This window comes from Syngnathus scovelli, chromosome 15, assembly GCF_024217435.2.
Source record: "Syngnathus scovelli strain Florida chromosome 15, RoL_Ssco_1.2, whole genome shotgun sequence".
Taxonomy (NCBI): Eukaryota; Metazoa; Chordata; class Actinopteri; order Syngnathiformes; family Syngnathidae; genus Syngnathus; species Syngnathus scovelli.
The window spans coordinates 10,399,763-10,425,083 of NC_090861.1; the positions used below are offsets into that span (position 1 = coordinate 10,399,763).

Below are 25,321 nucleotides of genomic sequence, written 5' to 3' on the forward strand. Positions count from 1 at the left end.
ATCTTGTGTTTCTGACTGATATTACACAACACTTGAACACACTTAACACTACATTGCAGGGCCGAAACAGAGTTGTCACTCAATATTACGACAGCATAAGTGCGTTCAAGATGAAACTGTCACTGTGGGAGATGCAGATATCCAGCGGTGACTCTGCGCATTTCTCTTGTCTCACAGCTGTTCGTCCGGAGTTTGAGCAGAGGTTTCAGGTATTCAGTGAACTTGAGAACAAATTTGGCTTTTTTCGCTCGCCATTTACAGTGAAGCCTTCTGATATGCCAGCTGACATTCAACTCGAGCTTATTGACTTGCAGTGCGATTCCGCTATGAAGGATAAATTTGGGTCCGTGGGATTGGATACGTTTTATCAATATCTCGTACCAGGTTACCCCAAATTAACAGCCATGGCTGCAAACGTTCTATCCATGTTTGAGACTACTTATCTTTGTGAACAGGTTTTTTCCGTAATGAACAATACTAAAACAAAGCAGCGCTCAAGGTTAACAAATAAACACTTGAATGGTATTGTTAAATGTGCTGCTACTCAGGATTTGACACCCAATATTGATACACTTGTGAAGGCAAAAATATCCCAAGTTTCAGGAGCCAGCAGCAGCAAGTAGACTGCAGGAGTGCAGTGAAAGAGAAAAAAAGTGTGATGACACGAAATTTGTTTGCACTCATTAATACAGATCATTAAAAATAAGATTAATCTGGTTTCATATTAAGGACAGTTAATATGGTGCAGTTTCAGTAGGCCCAGATCTAGTAGTTTGATCGGATGTAGCATAAGCATGCACTGCTATAACTTTTATTTTGTATTTCATTTTTTATTTATTTCAAAGTAGTACGACAATTAAGGCGAGAATATTTTTTTTCATAGCTCCCACTTGAGTTTGTTAAGTGTGGTGAGTTGGTTCAGGTGTAAAACTGCATTCACTTCATTGTTAAAATAAACCAGTGAACCATGAAATCATTTTCTTTCATTGTTTGTGGAAAAAATGTGTTGTGCTTAGAAAAGATTCCTTGTCATCCGTGATTATAATATGTCGGGTAGGCTACAAATGTAGGCTGAATGATAAAACATAGTACTGAAAAACAAAGCAAAATATTTGGAGTTGACATTCTTTTACTGATCCGGCCCACCTGAGAACAGAAAGTCTGGATCCGGCCCCAGAGCCAAACTGAGTTTGACATGCCTGGTGTAGACCATCTGTATCTACATAGGTTTGGAAATCGTAGTAGACTAAATTTTTGCAAGGTGGTTGAGGGTAGATGGGCTGAATGTAGCACATGTGGGGGTTCAGCAAGGCATCATCTTGATTTAAGATCTCATCACACACTGTGCATTTTTTAACAGAGCAACGATGTTTAGCACCGGTACCATCAGCTTTCACATAATACTGGAGACCACACTGCAAGCATTTTTTGTATGAAGTGCAGTTGCTCACACGATTCGTCGCTCGAAACTCTTTATGTTTGGCAAAGCATTCCTCATTACGACAAGTTTTGTCACAATCGGGGCAGATAACACGTTTAATCCGCCGTTGTTTACAACACGGATCGAGACAAATGCCACAGTGTCCTTCACACTGGTGCTGTTCGTGCCCTTTGTAGCAATTTCTGCAAAAGAATGCACGACCAACGAATGCCTCTATCGCGTTCACGCCGTAGTAATGACCCTCAAGGTGTAAGACAAACAAAGTGTCGTTGTCTGTTTTGGGATAATGTGTGTCAAAAAAGTCATGGGGCGGCAGTCCTCTTTTCGGTACATTACAGTTATTTTCCGTTTGAGGACTTTCTCAAAATTATGGACATCGCCCAGACTCACAGGTGTTTGACAATTCAACCCTACACTCTCGTGTAAGAGCCGTGCTTGTCTTGTGGCCTGTTTTGTTGTGAGTGTGTCATTTAGCACATAAGTTAGTGAGAGAGCAAAGCATAGATTGTTGTCTTTATTACGAGGTATGTGTAAGTGTCGTTTTTTTCAACCTCAAAATTTCTTTGTTGGTACTGTTCAGCAACCTGCGACGTATTCCGCTGCGCAGGGGGTGACTATTTGTACAATAAGCTCTAAGCTCTCATCAGCCAGAAGCTCTGTATTTGATTGGGCTAAACGCTCAAGCATGTCTGATACACTATCTCTGATAGAGTTTATGTCACTCGTTTGCTGGTAGATGTGAGCCCTATCGTTACCACTCACTAACTCAGCCTGAATCACATCACCTGGTTGTGTTCGACTAACCACCTCTTGCAAAACATCATCTATTTTATCTTCAATCTGGAGGTAGAAGGTTGCAAAATCATTGATGTTCAGTTGCGATGGTATATTTAACTATCGCATTACCTCTACATTATTGAAATGCGGTCTATTGACTACAACAGAACCGCTGCACTGATCAGTTAATACAGAACCGCTGTTAGATTGCTGGGGCATGTGTTGAAATGCTGGTGTGCTGTCATCAATAACATCTATTTCGTGACCAATTATAACAAAGCAGTTGTTAGGCTGAAATGTCGGTGGAACGTCGTCAATAACAGCCGGCGATGAATCGACAGGGTTAGCGGTCAACGGGTGAACCAGAGGCTGCGTATTTAGATTTTGGATAATGTTTGTGACGGGATCTGTGTAGGACTCTGTCTACCTTCATTCAGACTTTGATTGTTCAGTTCATCTATGACAGCTTGTAAATGGGTAAGAATAGCAGGACTGACGGGGCTTTCTCCCTCTAACAAAGCAGTGCTCACATTGTTGAGCAAATCTGCTATTTGACTCGTAGACGTATTGTTTGATAGCAAATCATTGTTAACGTTTGACAAATCTAGCTCTGGTGTGTCACTTCTATGGCTTGTTTCGCTAAATGGTTGCAAATCTATTTCATCAATGTTTGTTAAGAAATCTGACTCTGCCGACGTGAGGTTTGAATTATCCATTATTTTATTTTTTTTACAAAACACAACAGAAACAACACATACCTATCTTGATTCGGCCAAATCTATCAGAATACATATTAGTTTAAAACATTCCTGTAGCCGCCTTTTTTATATACCCTTACCACGGCACTTTACAGGCTGTCTCCTATCAGGCCCCCTGCTGGCTGTGCGGCTCGTGCTGTAGAAAGATGGCCCCCTCCTCCTCCTCCTCCCTGTGTCACGACGCTCACCTGGAAGTAGATATAAAAAACGGTTAAGCTGTTATAATACCAAAATTAGCAAGTCGAATGATAACATAGAAAGAGAAAAAAATAGAAGTAATACCTCTAACTTTGTTTGTCGACTCTTGAGGATGGTTCAAGCCCTCGTATGCAGATAGAGCTTCCGCTAACTCTGTGTCCGTGGATGCTTCCTGTCGGTCGGTGTGGGATGTAAGTGGATTGGTTTCAACGGTAGGACGTGACCTTGATGCTGGGTCTGATCCAACTGGCTCTGCCGCTTCCGCTGCTTCGAAACGGCGTCCGGAGACACCCACTAGAGTCTGTGTTTCGAATTCAGCTTGTGTCGGCTGCTTGTTTTTCCTAGTGGCAGCGGCCACGAGATCTGTTACATACATAAAATAAAATCACCAACTAATAGCATTTATATTAACTACCTTAGATGAACGATTGACTCACCGTAGTCTGATTGTGTTAGGTAAACGTCGCTAAAGACGTCGTCAAAAGATGCGTGGACATCGGCAAAAACGGTGATGTCTACAAAAATTACATAAACATTACATCATGTTTTACAAATAACCCCATTGTGTTATTATTATTATTATTTATTATTATTATTATTATTATTATTATTATTTATTATTATTATTATTATTATTATTATTATTTATTATACCGACAGAATAGTAACATGACTTACCTTTAACCATCTCGAAACAATTTTCGACGCACTCCGACTCCGTTGCTCATGCGGTGGCTTGTCTTCTCAAAATGAGGGGTGGTCATCCTCACCAAACTAACTTCAAATTCGGCGGAGATAAGACGACGCCTATGGGGTTACGTGCCGCGAGAATTCAGATAACTTTGGCTGCATACTGATGACGCTTCAATGACTCGACCTCATTTGACTATCTCATTTAGTCTCTTTCAGATAACTTTGGCACCAATAATGTTGACTCTACTGGCTCCCTAAACTATTGTATGTCAAATTAGATGCGACAACACCTTGATTTTTTTCTCTTTCTCTTTCAGATAACTTTGGCACCAATAATGTTGACTCTACTGGCCCCCTAAACTATTGTATGTCAAATTACATGCGATAACACCTTGACTATCTCATTCAGATGCGTTTTTCTCAACAAAACACCGCCCCTTGACCCCCCTTTTTTCAACAAAACTCTCCCCTTCACCCTAAACATACTGGCTGATAGCAAATCTAGCTCAGGTGCTGCATCTGGTTTGATTCACAAAAATACATGTCCATACATGTCCACATCCAAAAATGGCGCCAGCAAACCAAAATGGCGACAGACAAAGATGGCGCCGTCACGACTGGTGCCATCTTGACGCCCATCAGACTGGAGCATATACCCCTTCCCAATCCCAAAGAGTTTGAGTTTGATTTATTTTATTACCATACAAACCATAAAAGGCCGTACATTTTTATGACCCCCTACCTCATTTACATATGAATATACATCAAGGCTTAGTGCATTCTATTATTCTCTCTCTTGCAAACATTTTAAAGTCAAGAAACATTCTTCTTTACTAACTATTTAGTAAACACTTTTGTGAACATTTTAAAGACAATCTCACTTTCAGAGACATTTTTTTTACTAACTAACTACTTAAATATTTTGGGAAACATTTTATAGTCAAAATGACTTTCTGAAACATTCCTATTTGCTAACATAAGGTCAAATGCCTTATTCATCAGGTGGTTCCATAACTATGTCCTCACGCTCCGGAATCTCAATTGCAACAATTGGTTCTTTTCTTGGTGGTCATGTCAGAAACACAATGATAGGCAGCTGCTGGCGTTTTTTTTTTTTTTTTTTTCCTGAGTTAAGATGCTTTTATACACGTGCAGGGCCCCATCGACTGCATTTCTGAATTTCAATGCACAAATCATCTCTGGGTCCCATTCCTGCACCATATTCTGAACACCTTTTGCTGCTCGCATTATCGTTGTCAGGCGTTCAAGTGTTAGACTGACTTCTTCTGTATCATCTTCCTCGCCTTCTGTTTCGTCCTCACTTGCTGACCTTGTCAGCTCAGCCAGTTCTTTATCTGTTAGCGGTTCTCCGTGACAATCGAAGAGCCTGCAAACATCATTTTCACTGATATCAGAAAAGCCTTCTCCGATGAAATGCCTTCCCAGCTTTACTATGCTACTGATGGTGGAATGATGAATTTCCTCCAAGGTAGCTCCTTTGTAGTCGTGGACCCCTGCTGGCCACAATTTCTTCCAGGCGGCTTTGAAAGTCTCCGTCTTCATCTCCCTCAGCACCTTCTCGATGTGCTGGAGACATGTTCCTGTATTAAACGCCTTTCAATATTGAGACACTGAAAAGTTAATTTCTGCATCTATGGAGTCAACCAGTTCTTGCATGGTGTGCTTGGGGTACAGTGCCTTAAAAGCACAAATAACGCCCTGGTCCACTGGTTGGATGAGGGATGTGGTTCTTGGGGGCAAGAATTCAATACGCACACCTTTGGCACTTAGGTCTTGTGCGTGGCCTCCAGCGTTGTCCATCAGTAGCAGCACATTGAAATTTAGCCCATTTTCAGCAAGGTAAAGTCTGACTTGGGGGATGAAGCACCTATGGAACCAATCTTTAGACAATGACTTGGTAATCCAAGCTGTTGGATGGTGCATCCAATACACTGAGAGAACATTCATGTTTTTGTTCTTGAGGGCTCTTGGGACCTTTGATTTATGAATTAACGCTGGCTGTATCATATGGGGGCGGCTCGGTGGCGCACTGGGTAGCACGTCCGCCTCACAGTTAGGAGGGTGCGGGTTCGATTCCACCTCCGGCCCTCCCTGTGTGGAGTTTGCATGTTCTCCCCGGGCCCGCGTGGGTTTTCTCCGGGCACTCCGGTTTCCTCCCAAATCCCAAAAACATGCTTGGTAGGCCAATTGGGCACTCCAAATTGTCCCTAGGTGTGAGTGCGAGTGCGGATGGTTGTTTGTCTCTGTGTGCCCTGCGATTGGCTGGCAACCGGTTCAGGGTGTCCCCCGCCTACTGCCCGTTGACGGCTGGGATAGGCTCCAGCACGCCCGCGACCCCCGTGGGGACGAAGCGGTTCAGAAAATGGATGGATGGATGTATCATATGGCCGGCAGCATTGCCACACATTAGGAGTGTGAAGCGATCCTTGGAGGCCTTAAACCCAGGCGCTTTGACCTCTTCCTTCATGATGAACGTTCTTTATGGCATCTTCTTCCAAAAAACACCTGCTCAGGCAAATAGCTCCTGTTAGAGATTTGCTCACTCCAACTTATTTTGCAAGAACCACACGGGAGACAAGCAAGTCCTTTTTGGCACCTGCAGGTGGAGAGTCCATTCGTCGCTGTGTGTGCAGCGATGATCGAATGGAGGTCTGAACTCTCCTTCCTGCAAGAGGATATTTATTAAGAGAAACAGAGTGGGGGTTGAGAGTTGACAGGTTTGGTGAACCCCCGGCCTTTGGTAAGATCAGAGCAGGGGGTGTTTTACGATATTGTGGGAAACAGAACAACTTTGATTGCTTCCTCTGCAGCTGGTCAATCAAGCAGAGAATGCAACCACTTTATTTTACTGCGTTGGGAGAGCAAGACAAGATTGGTTAATCATTATAGTCTACATTCCAACATAATCCTATGATAAAGATAACCTGGAAAACCCTAACAGCTCCCTTCTTCAATGATAGACTTAAAAGTCTCATTTTTATACAACTCTGCGCTATCTTTGTCTGCAGAGGTTGCTTCTCCATGGAACCGAACACTCTTGAGGTTGTAACTCTTCATGAACTTCTCAAACCATCCCTTGCTAGCAGTGAAAGGAATATATTGACTAGTAGGAGATGCCTGTGAAGTTGAAGGTTGAGGGTCATTGGGGTTGGTATCATCATCTGCAAGTTGGCTGTACAATTGCCTGGCCTTTTCACGGATGATGTATCCAAAGGAATGTTCTCCTTCCTGCAGGAATTTACCCAAAGGGCTAGTTCCGTCTCCACCCGTACTATGCCCTTATTGCGTGGACTTACTACTCTTGCCTCCTTATTAAAAGTAATATTTGCAGTCAAACGTATATTTTTTTCGTCCTTCTTAATATAACGCACAATCGACTCATTAATGCCATAATGGCAACCCACCTCCGCGTAACTTCTCCCTTCCATCAGCATGTCGAGCAGTTTCACCTTCTGTGTTATTGTAAGCATCTTCCTCTTACGCTTGCTGTCCCCAGAAGGCATAGAAGGTGCAAGGCGTTTCCGTGGCATTGTAGTAGGGCTTCACTAAAGTCTCAAAGTAAAAAAAACTTCAATGATGAAGCGCAAGTCTGATATTTTGACACAGACAGTGCTGGGATAAATTGTCGTTAGAACTGCTAAGCCAATCAGTAGCAAAGACACAGCTCAACATGTTCACATTGGCCATTAGTGTCATATGGTCAGACAAAGCCGTGCGCTCCAAGTGACACCCAATGTCGCTGATGGTGGAGGGGTGCACTTGCCTGTCTCGTTGCCTGTCTCGTGTGCTTCATTCCTGCATATGACGATATGAATGTGTGTGTGAGTGAGACATTAAAAAAAAAAAAATCCACCATGCACCAAATCTATCCGCAATATTTGTTTAAAAAAAATCCGCGATAGAGCGAGGCCGCGATAGAGCGAGGCCGCGATAGGTGAGGCGCGAAGTAGCGAGGGATTACTGTAGTAGTATCTTTTTAAATTATTATTATTATTATTATTATTATTATTATTATTATTATTAGGCGGCTCGGTGGTGCACTGCCTCACAGTTATGAGGGTGTGGGTTCGATTCCACCTCCGACCCTCCCTGTGTGGAGTTTGCACGTTCTCCCCGTGCCTGCGTGGGGTTTCTCCAGGTACTCCGGTTTCCTCCCACATCCCAAAAACAAGCCTGGTAGGCCGATTGAGCACTCCAAATTGCCCTTTGGTGTGAGCGCGAGTGCAGATAGTTGTTTGTCTCTGTGTGCCCTGCGATTGGCTGGCAACCGATTCGGAGTGTCCCGCGCCTACTGCCCGATGACTGCTGGGATAGGCTCTAGCACACCCGCGACTCCGGTGGGGACAAGGGGTTTAGAAAATGGATGGAGTATTATTATTATTATTATTATTACAGAAAGATTCAATTAATCTGGTGTCCTGACCGATGAGGTGCGAACATGATTTTCATCTGACCCGCCAGGTCCGCCCTGCTGTCTTTCATAGCACGTAATTAAATGCATAAACAATTACTTCCAAAATTCAGCAAATTTCAAAAGTAGCTTTTGCTAATTGGTTGTGGTACACATCCTAAATTGGTAACATAATGTTTGCAAGAGAAACTCACAGAACGGAATACATTGAAATAAATTCAGCAAATTTCAAAAATAGCTTTTGGTAATTGGTTGTGGTAAACATCCTAAATTGGTAACATCGTGTTTGAAAGAGAAACTCACAGAAAGGAATACATTGATTTAATTAACTGTTAAAGGTTGTGACTTCTTTGTGCTTTCTTCTGAAGTTCTGAAGTGTGCTTTTTCTGCGACTAGGGTTTGGTCAGGGACCAACATTTGCATCCCAAGGGCCAGTTGAATGCAAAGCTGGATTCTCAGTACCTTCCATGCAAATCATGTCGAGGACCAGTCATACGCAGAGAGTGAACACAGGTGCACTCCAGCTAAAACAACCAGGATCTGTCACCCCTCTCCCGAGTTTTCACCATTCTAAGAGAGTGTTATTAAAACGACTACTGTGATTTTGATTAGCTAGTGTACAGGTTGTTTTAGGTTTGGTGAGGTTTGGTGTGAAGGCAAGATGAAATATTATCTATAACATCTCTATCGCAGAAACTTATCATTTGAGTGCGAGCATTGAAGACTGAGGATCTAAAAAGCTTGCAACATGCCTAGGGCTTTCCTTGTGAAAAAGAAATGTGGAGTTTTTCGAGCCTACCTTTGGAAAAATTCAGAGCAGACTAAGTGGAGAGAAAATAATGCAGATGGTAAGACTTTCATGTGTCTTAAATCTTTGTTTCAGAAATCAAATGTATGGGTTAGTCCAGGGGTGGGCAAACTTTATAACTGGCGGGCCGAATTTGGTTCTAAATTTTGATCGGGGGGCCGAACCAGGAGCAGATGGATGTAGTGTTTGTGTGACGTAATAGAAATGACATGTAAAGGTCATTGCATGAAAGGTTTGTGCTTTTAGTCGGTAGCATGGACATTCAAAAAAAGCTTTTTGAAAACAAATGCATTTATTAACAGCATTAAACAAATATTTCACCAAAAAACTACTATCAGTGATTCTCATTAAATATGACACTGTTATTATGAATAATAGTTTCCATCACTTCAGTGCCTGCAGGTCAGATTTATGAAATATTTTTATCTAATGAGGCGAAACCACATCAAACGGCAAACATTCTGACCAAATACATCATCTTGAAGAATCAGTGAAAGAATACTTCTAAATAAAGTAATAAAGAAATCAATAGTATTGTTGTTCTCCCTTTTTTGCTCGTGCATCATGGTCTGGAGTAAAATTTGTTGTGGTAATTCTTAGGATAGAGCCGAGGTGTCGGTCCGTTAACCGAGAGCTGTGACGGGCTTTGTTGACGTTCATGTGGCGGAACGTCTGCTCACACACGTAGGTTGAGCCAAATTGTCCTCTCTTTTTTTTAAACACTCGGCACTCAGTGTCCACCTTTCTTTTCCTCGGGCCACTCATTTTAGTGGAAGGATTTCAGGGGAAGGTTTGTGGGTGGCATTAACGTAAAATTGTATCTAAAAGCTCAGCGCGCGAGTTACGAGAATGCTGACGTCACAGGCCACACTCGAAATTCGGCACTGATGGAAAGAGAGCGCGGAGTGCGCCGGGTCCGTACTACTTAGTACGTACACGCACTTGTGAGTGTGCACCGAGCTTTCTGACACGGCTTCCGGGAGTAAATGCGCGGGCGGGCGCTTCCCCATCTATTGGGGAAACATACTAATTGCAGGAAAAATGACCCCAAAAAAAGTTCAATAATACAATTTATTCACGTTTTGGGGGCCGGATTAAACGGCCCCGTGGGCCGGATGTGGCCCGCGGGCCGTAGTTTGCCCATGTCTGGGTTAGTCAATCACGATACAAAGTCGCATGTTGATAAAATTGTCTAATTCTGCCCTCTCAGATGTAAAGCATACTTTACTATGTTTTGTGTAATCACAGATTTATTATCTCAGATGTAAAATATACTTTACTATGTTTTTATTGTGTAATCACAGTATTATTTATTGTATCTCCTGCAGTGTGTAAGGAGACAAGATTGTGGCATTTTGATTCTCAAGAGAAAGCCACAGTGCCCCAGCCACAGTCTACTTTAGAATGTGGGACTTGGTCTGAATCTAGAGGAATACTTGCTGACCACATGCATGACCAATCCACACAAATGTTTCAGGGCTGCTTCTACAATCCCACCAAACCAAAACTAGTAGGTAAAACAAAGGTATGGTCATGATTTTCTCAAGTAATATAATCAATTTCAACATTGCTGTAAGAGGAGCAAAAATAAAAGAAATTACCGCATCATATTAATGAAGGACTTTATTTCATTCTTGCAGCCTCAAACCCACAATTTTCCTGGTGCTGGCAGGTTTGTGTGCTCAGTATGCAACAAGATGTTCCCCCTGCAGCGCATACTTATTCGCCACATGAAGTGTCATAGCTTGATAAAGCGATATCCTTGTCAGTTTTGTGGCAAAGGATTTAATGATACTTTCGACCGAAAGAGGCATATGCGAACACACACAGGTGAGGAATGAGCATCTGTATAGCCAAAACACCTTCCATCACAGCACATAGTTGTTTCATTGTATGCTTGTGAATATTCTCATTGATCCAGGTCTTTTTATTCCGAGGGCACACCTCGGTTTGGAATGAACCATTGCAGAAAAAACAAAACAGTTGGCGACCCACACCCGCACAATGAGCAATTTGATCTTCCGTAGCACTAGATATTTAGAGGCTCTGCACACATTATATTGCACTGTACCACTTTTAATGGACCACAACACCATGAATTGACAGTTAATGAAGATGTGGGTTGCTAGAAAGAGAAAATAGAATAAATAGTCAAGTCAATTTTATGTATTTAGAACTTAATCACAAAAACCTCTCAAAGGGTTTCACATGCCCACAGCTGAGAAAGATCCATAACATTCCCTGATATCAAGGCCCAGGTGGGAAGGGAAAAGATCCTAAAAAATTTTTTAGGGAAAAATACAAGGATGGAGGACGGCGTCAACAAGGCTGGGTGCCGTGGATGACATTTGACACATAATGGCCCAGTTTCGGGGAAAACGGTTAAGCCTCGTCCCAGACTAATATGCTGTTTGAGCTGGCCAAATTTTAGACGTACCTTAATATATTCATATTTAGCCTGTTCTGGTTTAAGAAAAGTCAATTGCAGGAGTGTGGATTAGAGCTACTCTAGGACTAAATTGAAGTTCATATTAATCTTCAAAAAGGCACGTATACTAACTTAAGCCATATTCCTGTTTTTGAAAGGGAGCGATGATAGTTTGGGAGCATAAAGTATTTGGAATAGTATCCAAATGAACGACAATCATGACAGCCAGGTAAATACTTGTGGATAAGAGTAATCCATTGAATGAATTTGATTCAATAATTTAGATATCGGTTCCGTACGTACAAAGATTTACTGGATATAATTGCATTGCTTGAGACTATACTTGATTTGATTTGTTTATTTCAGCAAATACATAAAGAACACAATTACCGTATTGGCCCGAATATGAGACGACCCTGATTATAAGACGACACCCTCTTCTTCAAGACTCAAGTTTGAAAAAATAATTTTTGAACACCAAATTTAATTTTTAATCAGAAAATAATTACAGTTCATCTGAAACAAATGATTATAACAATATATTTGAGAGAAAAAGCATGTTATTCAAATCATGCAAAAACTGTCTATTACATCTTAATATCTGAACATTTAAATATGTAAACTAAAGTGCAATCACATTTGTAAATGAATAGCTTCTGGTTTTTGAAATGTAAATAAACCAATCTACTGTGATAAAACTTGCAATAACTGAATTATTGCAATAACTGCATTAACCATCAAAGTGAAGTCTAACTGTAACCGTCGTCTTGAAACAAATCTGAATGAGGAAAAACATTGCAATAAAATAATGCAAACTGCTACCGCTATTTTCTTTTTCTTTTTCATGACAGTGGTTCGCTTTGGCCTGGGGAGTTAAGTTCATTCGCTTTAAATATATCTGGCGCCATCTAGCGTTGTGAATGGGTATAATGTCGGGACCCCGAATGTAAGACGACCCCCACTTTTTCAGTCTTATTTCAATGCAAAAAACACCGTCTTATATTCAGGCCAATATGGTATTACAGATTCAATTCACATTTGATTGACATGACTTGTCGAAAAGGGAAGTGGGAGGATGCAATTCTGCTTATCTAGTCCCATCCCAATTCCAACCAAGGTTTCACTACCAGACACACAATCTAAATTACAACAGTGCAACCTATGTACAGTAATCCCTCGTTTATCGCCGATAATTGGTTCCAAAAATCACCCGCGATAAGTGAAATCCGCGAAGTACGGTCACCCTCTCATCTGTAAATTTTTTGTGTCAATAAATGTATATAAAACCATTTAAGTGCATATTTTATTATTTGAATATTAAATAATTGTTTCAAACATGTAAATAATACATTAGTAGTATAAATAACATACAGAAAATGTTGTATAAATATTGAAAATATAAATATTATACGTGTGTGCGTGTAACATGTTAACAAGAAGTACTGGGTAGGCTAACGAGTTAGCGGGAAGATGCTAATTCATGATTCTGCTAACACGCGAAAACGGACCTCTAAAGGAATGTAAACAAACATTTGGAGCAATACTACATTGTCCTAAAAGTTAGACACGTGATCGTTCATTTCTCTTGTTAAGAGCCACTTACATCGTACACCCACTTACATCGTAATGACTCCTGTACCACTGTAACCGACATATGTACACAAACGTAAAACAGGAAGTGGTATCGCCTGAAAACGGCCTTCAAAATACATCACCCTACCTCAAATCAAAGCACGGCTGAATAACATAAATAACATGGAGAATTCTTAACACATACTGTAAATATGTTTCTAGAACAACTTTTATTATTATATTATTTTATAACAAGGTACAAGTGTACATACTGTAAATATGTTTTAATAGCGGTGTTCTATTATTGGATTTCTGTGCTCGACACGGATTGTCAATAATGAGCACCATGTTTAAGCATAAGGGTGTCCATGTGTGCATTTGGCACCAGGACACCCTCGGCCGCAGTTCGATGATCGACTTTGTAGTCGTGTCATCGGATTTGCGGCCGCATGTTTTGGACACTCGGGTGAAGAACGGGGCGGAGCTGTCAACTGATCACCACCTGGTGGTGGGTTGGCGCCGATGGTGGGGGAAGATGCCGGTCCGACCTGGCAGACCCAAACGCTCTATGAGGGTCTGCTGGGAACGTCTTGCAGAATCCTCTGTCAGGAAGAGCATCAACTCCCACCTCCAGCAGAGCTTTTCCCACGTCCCGTCAAGCTGAAGAAGAAGTCCTATCGGGCCGTTTTGGCCTGCGGGACTCCGGAGGCAGCTGACAGGTACCGGATGGTCAAGTGGAACGCAGCTACAGCGGTTGCTGAGGCAAAAACCCGGACGTGGGAGGAGTTTGACGAGGCCATGGAGAATGACTTCCGGACGACTTCGAGGAACTTCTGGTCCACCATCCGGCGTCTCAGGAGGGGGAAGCAGTGCACTATCAACACTGTTTACAGTGGATATGGCATGCTGCTGACCTCGCCTCGGGACGTTGTGAGTCGGTGGGGAGAATACTTCGAAGACCTCCTCAATTCCATCTTCACACCTTCCATTGTGGAAGCAGGGCCTGGAGACTCTGAGGCGGACTCTCCAATCTCTGAGGTCGAAGTCACTGAGGTAGTTAAAAAAATCCTCAGTGGCTGGGCCCCAAGGGTGGATTAGAGCCGTTCTTAAAGGCTCTGGATGTTGTGGGGCTGTCATGGCTGACACGCCTCTAAAACATTGCGTGGACGTCGGGGACAGTGGCTCTGGATTGGCAGACTGGGGTGGTGGTTCCCCTCTTTAAGAAGGAGGGTGTGTTCCAATTACAGGGGAACCACACTCCTCAGCCTCCCAGGTAAGGTCTATTCAGGGGTGCTGGAGAGGAGAGTCCGTCGGGAGGTCGAACCACAGATTCAGGAGGAGCAGTGTGGCTTTCGTCCTATACATGTGTTTTGTGGACTTGGAGAAGCAGGGATGAGAACGGCAATCCAATAAGGGCCTGTGGCCCCCACTCCCCCATTGGGGGCCGCAGTGGGCCAGGGCCAACAGGCCCGCATTGGGGGCTGCAGGGGCCACAGGCCCTTATTGGGGCCCACAGGGCCCACAGGCCCCCCTTGGGTGCCACAGGGGGCCAGGGGTAATGACCCGGAGGGGGCTCAGGGGGAAAAGCTCCCTGGAAATCCCTGGATTTTGGCAGTATAGCACCCCCAAAACCATTATTTTCATCACTGAATTTCGACAGTTTTGTTAAAAAAATATTCCTGCTTGGTGGGCTACCAAGGTGAATATAATACAGTCAAACCTCGGTTTTCGACCACAATCTGTTCCAGAAGGAAGTTCGAGAAGCGAATCGGTCAAATTCCGAATCTATTTTTCCCATTACAAATAATGAAATTTTTTTAATCCGTTCCAAGACTTTAAGCATTTTTTCATTTGCGCATTTTTGTCGGATCGCCCAACTGCAGCGCACCACCAAATGCACAACCGTAGCGCGTCACCGGCCGGGCAACAGCACCGCACTGGTCGCGTTATTGTGACAGAGCCGTCGCTGAAATTTAGAAAATATTTTTAAACTCCTGAAGTATTTTCCAAAATTCAAGTGGACCTAATTGCGCAGGGAGTTTAATTTTGTCCGATCGCGCAACTGCAGCGCACCGCCGAAAGCGCAAACATAGCGCGTCGCTGACCGCGCAACTGCACCGCACAACTGCATCGCGCAACTGCATCGCGCAACTGCATTGCGCAACTGCATCGCGCAACTGCATCGCACTGATCACGTTATTGTGACAGAGCCGTCGCTGAAATTTAGAAAATATTTTTAAAGTCCTGATGTACTTTTCAAAATTTAAGTGGACCTCAGGGAGCTTAATTTAGTCCGATCGCACAACCGCAGTGCGCCGGGCACTCACTGTTGCATTGCTTTAAGAGCGTCTTTGTATTCCGAGTTGTAAGATGACGCTGCTCTCGAGCCATGCCCATCTAAAGCAGTTCCCGATCCCGTTCGACTTGTCTATTTCCCTGGCACGATCCTTGTCTTTTTTCTCTAAAACTTTCGCCATGCTGGCTGAAACTTTTTCTAATTAGGCAAATGAGTAGGCAAATGATGTGACAAAAGTAGCGCCAAAATGCTGCCGAAAATAAGGTGGCTGTTGTCCCAATTGCTGCCAGCCGCCCCCCCTCCATATAAAAACAGTTTTCTCAACGGATCTACACGATTCATGAAAATGATACTCCCGACAGAAAAAAACAGCAATCCGCCGATCCACGGAAGATTCTCATCCCTGGAGAAGGCGTTATACCGTGTCCCTCGGGAGGTTCTGACTCCGTTGCTGACTCCCCCATTGTGGAAGCAGGGCCTGGGGACTCTGAGGCGGACTCTCCAATCTCTGGGGTCAAAGTCACTGAGGTAGTTAAAAAAACTCCTCGGTGGTGAGATCCGCCCGGAGTTCTTAAGGGCTCTGGATGTTGTGGGGCTGTCATGGCTGACACGCCTCTACAACATTGCGTGGACATCGAGGACAGTACCTCTGGATTGGCAGACTGGGTTGGTGGTTCCCCTCTTTAAGAAGGGGGGCCGGAGGGTGTATTCCAATTACAGGGGAATCACACTCCTCAGCCTCCCTGGTAAGGTCTATTCAGGGGTGCTGGAGAGGAGGGTCCGTCGGGAGGTCGAACCTCGGATTCATTGGAGCAGTGTGGCTTTCGTCCTGGCCGTGCAACAGTGGACCAGCTCTACACCCTCAGCAGGATCCTCGAGGGTGGATGGGAGTTCGCCCAACCAGTCCACGTGTTTTGTGGACTTGGAGAAGGCGTTCGACTGTCCCTCGGGAGGTTCTGTGGAGGGTGCTTCGGGAGTACTGGGTGCCGAGCCAACTGATAAGGGCGGTTCGGTCCCTGTATCACCGATGCCAGAGTTAGGTCTCCATTTCCGGCAGTAAGTCGGATTCGTTGCAGTGAGGGTTGGACTCCGCCAAGGCTGCCCTTTGTCACCGATTCTGTTCATAATTTTTATGGACAGAATTTCTAGGCGCAGCCGAGGCGTTGAGGGGGTCCGGTTTGGGGACCTCAGCATCGCATCTCTGCTTTTTGCAGACAACGGGGAGCTGTTGGCTTTTTCAAGCCGTGATCTCCAGCTCTCACTGGAGCGGTTTGCAGCCGAGTGTGAAGTGGTCAGGATGAGGGTCAGCACCTCCAAATCCGAGTCCATGGTCCTCAGTCGAAAAAGGGTGGAATGCCCTCTCCGGATCGGGGATGAGATCCTGCCCCAAGTGGAGGAGTTCAAGTATCTTTGGGTCTTGTTCACGAGTGAAGGGAGGATGGAGCGCGAGATCGACAGGCGTATCGGTGCAGCGTCCGCAGTAATGCGGACACTGTACCGATCCGTCGTGGTAAAGAGAGAGCTGAGCCAAAAGGCAAAGCTCTTAATTTACCGGTCGATTTACGTTACTACCCTCACCTATGGTCACGAGCTATGGGTGGCTCAGTGGCCTAGTAGTAGAGTGTCCGCCCTGAGACTGGAAGGTTGTGGGTTCAAACCCCGGCCGGGTCATACCAAAGACTATAAAAATGGGACCCATTGCCTCCCTGCTTGGCACTCAGCATTAAGGGTTGGAATTGGGGGGTTAGATCACCAAATGATTCCCGAGCGTGGCACCGCTGCTGCTCACTGCTCCCCTCTCCCCCAGGGGATGGATCAAAATCACATGGGGATGGGTTAAATGCAGAGGACAAATTTCACCACACCCAGATGTGTGTGTGACGATGATCATTGGGACTTGGGACTTTGGGAAAGAACGAGATCCGGGATAAAAGCGGCCAAAATGAGTTTCCTCCGCATGATGTCCGGGCTCTCCCTTAGAGATAAGGTGAGAAGCTCGGTCATCTGGGAGAGACTCTGAGTAGAGTCGCTGCTCCTCCATGTTGAGAGGAGCCAGGTGAGGTGGCTCGGGCATCTCATCAGGATGTCTCCTGGACGCCTCCCTGGGGAGGTGTTCTGGGCACGTCCCACCGGTAGGAGACCCCGTGGACGACCCAGGACGCGCTGGAGAGACTATGTCTCTCAGGTGGCCTGGGAACGTCTTGGGATCCCCCGGGATGAGCTGGATGATGTCTCTGGGTAGAAGAAAGTCTGGGAGTCCCTCCTAAAGCTGCTGTGACCCGACCCCGGATAACTGAGAGAAGATGGATGGATAGATGGATATTATATATATATATTTTTTTATAAAAAGGTACAAGTGTATGCACTACAATTGTGTGGGCACTCCTTGCCTTCTGCTGGTGTGTGGACAAGTTTTGTGCCATAATTCCTCAGTTTAGAAGTTTTATTTGACTTTTAAATTCTTTTTTGATTTGTAAAAAAAATTCGCGATGTAGTGAAACCGCGATAAACAAACCGCGATGTGGCGAGGGATTACTGAAGAGACCATGAAGAGAAAAGTAACAAAAGAAAAACAGATATGACCAGTTTCTCATGATTTGAATACAGCAGTAACAACTTAATTAATTAATTAACTAATTAGCGAATTAATTAATTAATTATTAATTCGCTAATTAGTTAATTAATTGATTGATTGATTGATTGATTGATTGACAACTTTTATTCCGAACATTCAAATACGCAAAGACTACCGAGCTTCCCGTTTGCTATCAGCTGAAATCCCTCACCAAACTAAATGGAATTGAGGAAGCAAAATAAACACAGAAAAAAAGAGAGTAAAATGGATATTCAGAAAGGAATGAGAAGAAGCATAGCTGTGTAGCTCTCACCCCTTTATCTAAACATAACATATGCATATGAGGTACATATACGTATACATACATACACACACACACACACACACACACACACACACACACACACACACACGCACGCACGCACGCACGCACGCACGCACGCACGCACGCACGCACGCACGCACACACGCGTATATACATACACCTCCCTCGCCATCATGAAAAGGGGAAAAACAAATTTAATTGTTTTTATTATAAAATAATTTTCCTTTTAATTTCAGTAGTTTTGTATCATTTTGAACCAAAATCACACGTTAGTCCCTCCCCAGTCATGAACCTTACCGCACGTCACTGGTGTGCACTGTCTCACACACACAAACTCTCAGTTCAACAACAACAACAACAACAACAAAAGTCCATTAACAAAAACATAATAATTTACAATAGCGTTTTTTCACTTACTAAGCATGTTGCTTAGTGCATTCCTTGCCTTGAACAATTGTCTCCAAATCTGGCTTGTATTCTGTTGTTGCTACTGAAGCAATTATTTTTGTTGGATGTCTGATACCATTCGTTTTAGTTTGTCGTTTTCAGGAGACAAGATTTCAACACCGTCACTGAGGTATTTTTTAACAAACTCCCCTTCATTGTATGGATTTTCAGCAATGTTCCAAGCCAGTTGATGCGATGCAAGCATGACAGTCTTCGTAATTTTTGGGAAAAACTGTACCTGTTTTTCTGCCTGACAAAGTGTCCAACTTGCGCTTGCAAAATTCAGTCCCTTTTCAAGATTCAAGATTCAAGAGTTTTTATTTGCCATGTTTGAGCGTGCCAAACAAGGAATTTGATTTCGGTAAATCACAGCCTCTGTTCAACATTTAGGTAACTAAACACACTCAGGACATGTGAAAAATGGCAAATATTCTCAAACAACCCCTGATCTTAAACTCCCAAGAGGGCAAGGAAAAACTCAAAACTTCAGCTAGGGGAAATGAGAAACCTTGAGAAGAGACCACAGATGGGAGGGTCCCTCTTCTAGGATGACCAGGCTGCAATTGATGCAGAGAGGACACATAGTACAAACAGTGTAGACAATTCAAAAAAGGTGTGGAGAGCAGGATGTTATTGCACAGTAATGACTCTGAGACTCTAAGAGTGGTGTGAGTTCATCAGAGCAACAGCCTGGGGGAAGAAGCTCTCTGTGTCTGCTGGTTTTGGCGTACAGAGCTCTATAACGCCGTCCGGAGGGGAGTAGTTCAAACAGACCGCAACCTGGGTGAGAAGGGTCTGTAGAGATTTTACTTGCACATTTCCTGGTCCTGGACAGGTACAAGTCCTTATTGGTATTAGCATGAAGTGAGCTGAAGTGGCCCTGAAGATTTGAAGCTTTGAAATGCGCTAATGATGTCTGACATATCAGGCAGAACGGCTTGCCATTGCGTTCAACAAAAAAAGTACCCCTCCGCGAGTCGTCACCTTATCGTGGTGGAGGGGTTTGCGTGCCCCTATGATCCTAGGAGCCATGTTGTCGGGGGCTTCATGCCCCTGGTAGGGTCACCCATGGCAAACGGGTCCTAGGTGAGGGGTCAGACAAAGCACGGCTCACCCAAGCCCCTTATGATGAAAACCATAAATGGACTTTGTTTTCCCTCGCCCGGACGCGGGTCACCGGGGCCCCCCTCTGGAGCCAGGCCTGGAGGTGGGGCTCGAAGGCGAGCGTCTGGTGGCCGGGTCTTCGCCCATGGGGCCCGGCCGGGCATAGCCCGAAATGGAAACGTGGGTCCCCCTTCCCATGGGCTCACCACCTGTGGGAGGGGCCGAAGGGGTCGGGTGCAATGTGAGCTGGGCGGCAGCCAAAGGCAGGGACCTTGGCGGTCTGATCCCCGGCTGCAGAAGCTGGCTCTTGGGACATGGAATGTCACCTCTCTGGCTGGAAAGGAGCCCGAGCTGGTGTGCGAGGCAGAAAGATTCCGACTAGATATAGTCGGACTAGCCTCCACACACAGTTTGGGTTCCGGTACAAGCCCTCTTGAGAGGGGCTGGACTCTCTTCCACTCTGGAGTTGCCCACGGTGAGAGGCGTCGAGCAGGTGTGGGTATACTTATTGCCCCCCGGCTGGGCGCCTGCACATTGGGGTTCACCCCGGTGAACGAGAGGGTAGCCTCCCTCCGCCTTCGGGTGGGGGGACGGGTCCTGACTGTTGTTTGTGTCTATGCACCAAACAGCAGCTCAGAGTACCCACCCTTCTTGGGGTCCCTGGAAGAGGTGCTGGAGAGCGCTCCTTCTGGGGACTCCATCGTTCTACTGGGTGACTTCAATGCTCACGTGGGCAATGACAGTGAGACCTGGAAGGGCGTGATTGGGAGGAACGGCCCCCCTGATCTGAACCCGAGCGGTGTTCTATTGTTGGACTTCTGTGCTCGACACGGATTTTCAATAATGAACACCATGTTCAAACATAAGGGTGTCCATGTGTGCACTTGGCACCAGGACACCCTAGGCCGCAGTTCGATGATAGACTTTGTAGTCGTGTCATCGGATTTGCGGCCGCATGTTTTGGACACTCGGGTGAAGAGAGGGGCGGAGCTGTCAACTGATCACCACCTGGTGGTGGGTTGGCTCCGATGGTGGGGGAAGATGCCGGTCCGACCTGGCAGACCCAAACGCTCTGTGAGGGTCTGCTGGGAACGTCTGGCAGAATCTCCTGTCAGGAAGAGCTTCAACTCCCACCTCCGGCAGAGCTTTTCCCACGTCCCGGGGGAGGCGGGGGACATTGAGTCTGAGTGGACCATGTTCCGCGCCTCCATTGTTGAGGCGGCCGACCGGAGCTGTGGCCGTAAGGTCGTTGGTGCCTGTCGTGGCGGCAATCCCCGAACCCGCTGGTGGACACCGGCGGTAAGGGATGCCGTCAAGCTGAAGAAGGAGTCCTATCGGGCCGTTTTGGCCTGCGGGACTCCGGAGGCAGCTGACAGGTACCGGATGGCCAAGCGGAACGCGGCTTCGGCGGTTGCTGAGGCAAAAACACGGGCGTGGGAGGAGTTCGGTGAGGCCATGGAGAATGACTTTCGGACGGCTTCGAGGAAATTCTGGTCCACCATCCGGCGTCTCAGGAGGGGGAAGCAGTGCAACGTCAACACTGTTTACAGTGGGGATGGCGTGCTGCTGACCTCGACTCGGGACGTCGTGAGTCGGTGGGGAGAATACTTCGAAGACCTCCTCAATTCCACCTACACGCCTTCCATTGAGGAAGCAGGGCCTGGAGACTCTGAGGCGGATTCTCCAATCTCTGGGGCCGAAGTCACTGAGGTAGTCAAAAAACTCCTCGGTGGCAAGGCCCCGGGGGTGGATGAGATCCGCCCGGAGTTCTTAAAGGCTCTGGATGTTGTGGGGCTGTCATGGCTGACACGCCTCTACAACGTTGCGTGGACATCGGGGACAGTGCCTCTGGATTGGCAGACTGGGGTGGTGGTTCCCCTCTTTAAGAAGGGGGACCGGAGGGTGTGTTCCAATTACAGGGGAATCACACTCCTCAGCCTCCCTGGTAAGGTCTATTCAGGGGTGCTGGAGAGGAGGGTCCGTCGGGAGGTCGAACCTCGGATTCAGGAGGAGCAGTGTGGCTTTCGTCCTGGCCGTGGAACAGTGGACAAGCTCTACACCCTCGGCAGGATCCTCGAGGGTGCATGGGAGTTCGCCCAACCAGTCCACATGTGTTTTGTGGACTTGGAGAAGGCGTTCGACCGTGTCCCTCGGGAGGTTCTGTGGAGGGTGCTTCGGGAGTACGGGGTGCCGAGCCAACTGATAAGGGCGGTTCGGTCCCTGTACCACCGATGCCAGAGTCTGGTCCGCATTTCCGGCAGTAAGACGGATTCGTTCCCAGTGAGGGTTGGACTCCGCCAAGGCTGCCCTTTGTCACCGATTCTGTTCATAATTTTTATGGACAGAATTTCTAGGCGCAGCCGAGGCGTTGAGGGGGTCCGGTTTGGGGACCTCAGCATCGCGTCTTTGCTTTTTGCAGATGACGTGGTGCTGTTGGCTTCTTCAGGCCGTGATCTCCAGCTCTCGCTGGAACGATTCGCAGCCGAGTGTGAAGCGGTTGGGATGAGGGTCAGCACCTCCAAATCCGAGTCCATGGTCCTCGATCGGAAAAGGGTGGAATGCCCTCTCCGGATCGGGGATGAGATCCTGCCCCAAGTGGAGGAGTTCAAGTATCTTGGAGTCTTGTTCACGAGTGAGGGGAGGATGGAGCGTGAGATCGACAGGCGGATCGGTGCAGCGTCGGCAGTAATGCGGACCCTGTACCGGTCCGTTGTGGTGAAGAGAGAGCTGAGCCAAAAGGCAAAGCTCTCAATTTACCGGTCGATTTACGCTCCTACCCTCACCTATGGTCACGAGCTATGGGTCGTGACCGAAAGAACGAGATCTCGGATACAAGCGGCCGAAATGAGTTTTCTCCGCAGGATGTCCGGGCTCTCCCTTAGAGATAGGGTGAGAAGCTCGGTCATCCGGGAGAGACTCGGAGTAGAGTCGCTACTCCTCCACGTTGAGAGGAGCCAGATGAGGTGGCTCGGGCATCTTATCAGGATGCCTCCTGGACGCCTCCCTGGGGAGGTGTTCCGGGCATGTCCCACCGGTAGGAGACCCCGGGGACGACCCAGGACGCGCTGGAGAGACTATGTCTCTCAGCTGGCCTGGGAACGCCTTGGGATCCCCCGGGATGAGCTGGATGAAGTGGCTGGGGAGAGGGAAGTCTGGGAGTCCCTCCTAAAGCTGCTGCCCCCGCGACCCGACCCCGGATAAGCGGAAGAAGATGGATGGATGGATGGAAAAAAAGTATAAACTTTCCCACTCTGTTAAAAACGTCCTGTGTTCATCTTCATATTTTCGTTTAGCTGTGTATCTTCTCCCTGCCATTTTGAGTGCGAAATTGACACTATTTGTTTCCTCGAATGGGTTTGCCCCTCCTCCTTTGCGGGATTTCACCTCATGCGCATACGCGTTTGACAGAAATACCATATTGAACTCAAGTGAAGCAACACGCAAAAAAAATAACCACAAACACAAATGTTGATATGAACGTAAGCCGCATGAAACCAGGCAAAGAGCCGCATGCGGCTCGCGAGCCGCGGGTTGGCCACCCCTGGTGTAGAATAACATGTGCGATGGTCATTAGCCTTCACACAATAAAGTGAATGGTGTAGAATAACATTTGTGCGAAGACCATTAGTCTAAAGGATCCTAATAACGTGTGAATGCTTTCAACATTCACGCAAGAATCTGATTAACTGTGAAAGCATTCAGACAATGAGAGGCAACCTCTCACTTCAATGTTTAAACTACCCAAATTGCTGGCCCTCCCTGCCAGTGTATTGCAGGAAACTGACTATGTTCATGGTGCTGAGACAATAAACTGAAAAGGAATGTGTAAAAATCCCACCGCACACTTCGGCCAACATGACCCAAGCAGTAATTTGTTAAAAACATAAATGTCTTAAAGTGAATTGCCATCTATTTGCGCAATTTGGGCCCAATGGTAACGCGTATTATGCGTGTAATATTTGAATACATTTTATTTACATACTGTGTGCATATTATTTTGGTTGATCATCTATGTATGTACATACATAGTCACAGAAGTAATACTTCTTTTCATGTATTAAGAACTAAAAATCTAAAATAAATATGCGAAAATATTTTAAAATGCAGTGTCTCAAAATCTCTGGTCTGTGTGTTTCTTAAAAAAAAAATCCTGTTTCAACCATTTTGCTTTTGTTCCCCAATCATTTCATATACTCTTCTAGTTTAAAAATGGTTTGTTTTCTGCTGCCAAATATAAAATAATTTTTTAGCTTAGTTTGAAAACTCATAAATATAGCCATTCATTTGTTTGAGCAACACAAAACACATTCTTACAAAATATATTCTTTATAAGCATGCCCATGGAAATAAAACCATGACTTTACCTTTCTTACAGGCATACGCCCCTTCAAGTGTGAGTTTTGTGACAAGGCATTCACCCAACGTTGCTCTCTGGAGTCTCATATGAGGAAGATTCATGGCATTAACCACCAGTATGCTTACCGGCAGAGACGTTCAAAGATCTTTGTGTGTGAAGATTGTGGTTATACAGCAAGTTGCCCTAATGAGTTAATTTTCCATTTAAGACAATGCAATCCAGGCAGTCCTGCTCTCCACAGGTACAATCGCCATAAGGCACAAAACAACAACTATATTACGTCTGTAAATGCTGAAGCCAGCCACTATTTGGTGTACTCTGCATTTTACATGTAGAGGCAAGCTCACATAAACCTGCATTGATCCCATGTTTGCGATCATGTGACCATTTAGGGCAACTTCTGAGTCAAATTCTGATGACCTTGAAACCAAAGAGATTTTGTAGGTTTTACTACTGAACCAAAATAGATGATGACTGAGGGATGCTTTTACATACTATATTTAACCTTTATTTACCCAGGTAAATCACTTCACATCGCAAGAAAATTAATAAAAATTCACAATAAAACAAACAATAAGAACAGTAGACAATATTTTAAAAGGCCTTTGAGCCATAGAGACATTTAGGGCACCAGATGGATGAATCCAATTCCAGGTCCTTCAGAATGGAGTCAAACTGAGATAGTAACACAATTTGACAGTTTTACTGTGTTCTCTAGAGCAGAGGTCCCCAACCACCGGTACCGGTCCGCGGATCACTTGGTACCGGGCCGGCAAGCCGCACAGGAAAAAAAAAAACTTTTTATATCGATGATCAATTAATTCAGGTCAAGACGCTCGTCCCGGTCACTTGACAAGTTTCCCCAGTCGAGCCCGCAAAGCTAGCAAAAATGAGTAAGAATTTATTTTGAAAAATGTAAAAAAAATGGCGATTCTCTCCCAATTACATCTGTCGGTTCAGGTCAAGACGTTCGTCTCGGTCACGTGACACGTCACCTCAGTCGAGCCCACGAAGCAAGCAAAAATGAGCAAGAAACAGATGTTTGGAAAGCTTCTTCGGAAAGGGAAAAAAGCCCAATGAGGAGATGGAAGAAGAGGCTACGACTTTTAA

At 45.5% G+C, this 25,321-nt stretch overlaps 1 protein-coding gene and 2 long non-coding RNA genes across 3 annotated transcripts in view; 2 read left to right on the forward strand and 1 right to left on the reverse strand.

Moving 5' to 3' along the window:
• Positions 1-2,168: 2,168 nt before the first annotated feature.
• The window catches only part of LOC137840965 (uncharacterized), a 125,757-nt gene continuing 102,604 nt past the window's right edge, over positions 2,169-25,321 (forward strand). Inside the window, exon 1 of the long non-coding RNA XR_011088205.1 lies at positions 2,169-2,287. This is a non-coding gene — a long non-coding RNA (uncharacterized lncRNA). The remainder of the gene's footprint in view (positions 2,288-25,321) is intronic.
• LOC137841004 (uncharacterized) lies at positions 2,637-3,750 on the reverse strand. The gene is made up of 3 exons (XR_011088280.1): positions 3,612-3,750; positions 3,259-3,537; positions 2,637-3,164 (listed from the first exon to the last, which is right to left on the reverse strand). It is a non-coding gene; the product is annotated as an uncharacterized lncRNA (long non-coding RNA).
• LOC137840982 (transcription factor ovo-like homolog lin-48) lies at positions 10,555-24,546 on the forward strand. Its single transcript, XM_068653234.1, has 3 exons — positions 10,555-10,632; positions 10,748-10,937; positions 24,230-24,546. The coding sequence occupies exons 1-3, from the start codon at positions 10,555-10,557 to the stop codon at positions 24,544-24,546; spliced, it is 585 nt and encodes a 194-aa protein (XP_068509335.1).

Excerpts from the sequence above, each read along its gene's own strand:
- LOC137840982 (XM_068653234.1), top strand. The coding sequence starts at position 10,555 with ATGCATGACCAATCCACACAAATGTTTCAGGGCTGCTTCTACAATCCC. Across the intron at positions 10,633-10,747 it reads AACTAGTAGGTAAAACAAAG|CCTCAAACCCACAATTTTCC; the intron begins GTATGGTCATGA and ends TCATTCTTGCAG. Across the intron at positions 10,938-24,229 it reads GCATATGCGAACACACACAG|GCATACGCCCCTTCAAGTGT; the intron begins GTGAGGAATGAG and ends CCTTTCTTACAG.